This window comes from Frankliniella occidentalis, unplaced genomic scaffold, assembly GCF_000697945.3.
Source record: "Frankliniella occidentalis isolate FOCC.00 unplaced genomic scaffold, Focc_3.1 Scaffold267, whole genome shotgun sequence".
In the NCBI taxonomy this organism is placed as follows: domain Eukaryota; kingdom Metazoa; phylum Arthropoda; class Insecta; order Thysanoptera; family Thripidae; genus Frankliniella; species Frankliniella occidentalis.
The window spans coordinates 209,089-211,178 of NW_026267393.1; the positions used below are offsets into that span (position 1 = coordinate 209,089).

The following is a 2,090-nucleotide window of genomic DNA, read 5'->3' on the forward strand; positions in this document are numbered from 1 at the left end:
TGCTCGAGGTGTCAGGTAAATATGCTTCTTAACGAACCACACGCTTTCCCATTAAACTCTAAAGACTCAACTTGAGTTATTTGACTGGTTTTCGACGTCGAAATGAGTGAGTTTCTGCTCCAAACTCACTTGGACGACAGAGACCAGTCAAATGACTCAGTGAGTGCTTTTGTTTACTGGGCTCACTGGTCAGAGGGTAGTTCCTCTTGCATTTTGCCCTTCTGGCATTGCCGCTCATTGAAATATAGTGACAGCAGCGCCCGAAAGGAAATGTGTACTAAACATGATTCTAAATTTTCACCTGCTGCATATTTTACCATTGCCTGCAGGAAGCCTGGACTTCTTGCGTGGGAAGATGAATGAACTTAATGCAGCAAGAGCGAAGCAGCAGCAGCAACAAGCTGCAGCTCAAATAGCACAAGTAGCACCAGCTGGACACAATGCAGGTGTGGTTGCTCCAGGTCAGGCTGCTGGAGCTGTTTTGCCTCCTAATGTTCCTCCCCCCGCTCCAGCAATCAACCAGAACGGTAAGCACAAATTTTCTATGTTAAACGGCTTTGTGCAATTGTGTTAATATTTCAACTTTTTAACTTGACTTAATTGTTTCACAGACATCATGGCGGCAATTATGGGGGCCGTGGCACAGCTCCCGGGTAATGTGAATCAACCAGCTGCTGGCCCCAGCCATGAACCTGACCAGGTAAATGTTCTTGTCTGTCATCCATTTAACTCAACTCTAGTAATCACTGTTTAAAAATATCATTGATTTACATCATATCTAATGGTTATTCATTTGTTTTGTTCAGGTTAAGATCGGTAAATGCCTGACCCTCTCAAAGACTGGCTTAATCCAGGCGAAGGCAGCTAGGACGGGCACCGCTATGACAATGTATCTTGTACGAGCTCCCCTCTCCAAAAGGCGCCTCATGCGCTCCACCTATGCTGGCCAGAAGCGACGGAATGGGCAAAAGCCAGCGCTTAAGAAGTATCAGTTGATGAGGGACATACAAGGTAGGTTTATATTTTGTGATTTGATTAATTTGGGGCAACTGTAAAATCAAAACACTTCTTTGTAGCTGCAAATCATGCATCATTGCTATTTTAGTTTACAAGGGTTGTGCGGCCCAGTCAGTCACACTTACTAAAGTTAACTATTTTTTGACATCACAGAAGTGTTTTCCCTAACAGTCAGTTTTGGCAATTTTTTTTCACAATGAATTCTTAAAGTTCTAGTATTTTTGTAACAGTAATTTAAAATAGTCATTTATTGTATTTATCAATGTATTAGATTTTAATGTTTTCATGTTTCATTACAGATTTTGTTCTGCAACGATTTCCTCACCTCTCCCAGGCTAACTTCGGCTCTGCTGTGAACGCATGCACTGGGGAGAGGGCTGCGGTTCGTGAAGAAGCTGCTTATGATGAGGTTATCTCATCAGACGAAGACTGACCTCTCTGGCGTCAGAGTGACCTAAGTTAGTTCTTTTTAAAAGTAGCATATTTTATTTATTTAATTGACTTGTCTAACCTACATAACTGTACAGGAGGCTTGTACTGCCTCTCTGGGCTTTGAAATGACTATTTTTCTGAATATTTAACTGCCTTTTACTGGAGGCTTGTTGCCTCTCGGCACAATTTGAATTGCCTGCATTTCATCATTTATCTGACTCCTTTGAACTTAAATAAACTCTTTTAAAATAATTCAAGTTTTAGTAAGGGAGGGTGGGGCAGTTAGTGACAGGGGCAGTTAGTGACACTTGTCACCCCAGGCCGTCCTATTGAAATTTCGCGCTAACTTCGATCGGCTTAAACAAGTTTCAGAGCTCGAAAAACATTTGCCACAAGGCGGTGGTGTTCGGCAGATTGTTATGGCGGCGGTGAAACTTTGAATGTGTCTCATCACAATTTTGAGGTAAGTTTCGACTTTTGCCCCTTTTTCTTTTTGTAAATACTCCGTAGATATCGCCAACTTCACCGTACGGAGTTTTCTGTGATTGGTATGGACTATATACGTAATGATTTTACTCGCGGTCCGAACTTAGTCCGACGAGTTAACCTCTCGTTCACGTTGAAACACCGTTCAGCACTTG

At 42.3% G+C, this 2,090-nt stretch overlaps 1 protein-coding gene across 1 annotated transcript; it reads left to right on the plus strand.

The window, feature by feature from the left end:
- Positions 1-6: 6 nt before the first annotated feature.
- On the plus strand, positions 7-1,709 carry LOC127750835 (uncharacterized). The gene is made up of 4 exons (XM_052273381.1): positions 7-527; positions 612-700; positions 807-1,011; positions 1,317-1,709. The coding sequence occupies exons 1-4, from the start codon at positions 284-286 to the stop codon at positions 1,448-1,450; spliced, it is 672 nt and encodes a 223-aa protein (XP_052129341.1). The 5' UTR covers positions 7-283; the 3' UTR covers positions 1,451-1,709.
- Positions 1,710-2,090: the final 381 nt, after the last annotated feature.

Bases quoted from the DNA above. Each gene is read 5' to 3' on its own strand.
- LOC127750835 (XM_052273381.1), top strand. From the start codon at position 284: ATGATTCTAAATTTTCACCTGCTGCATATTTTACCATTGCCTGCAGGA. The intron at 528-611 runs GTAAGCACAAAT...ATTGTTTCACAG, and splicing joins TCCAGCAATCAACCAGAACG to ACATCATGGCGGCAATTATG. The intron at 701-806 runs GTAAATGTTCTT...TGTTTTGTTCAG, and splicing joins CCAGCCATGAACCTGACCAG to GTTAAGATCGGTAAATGCCT.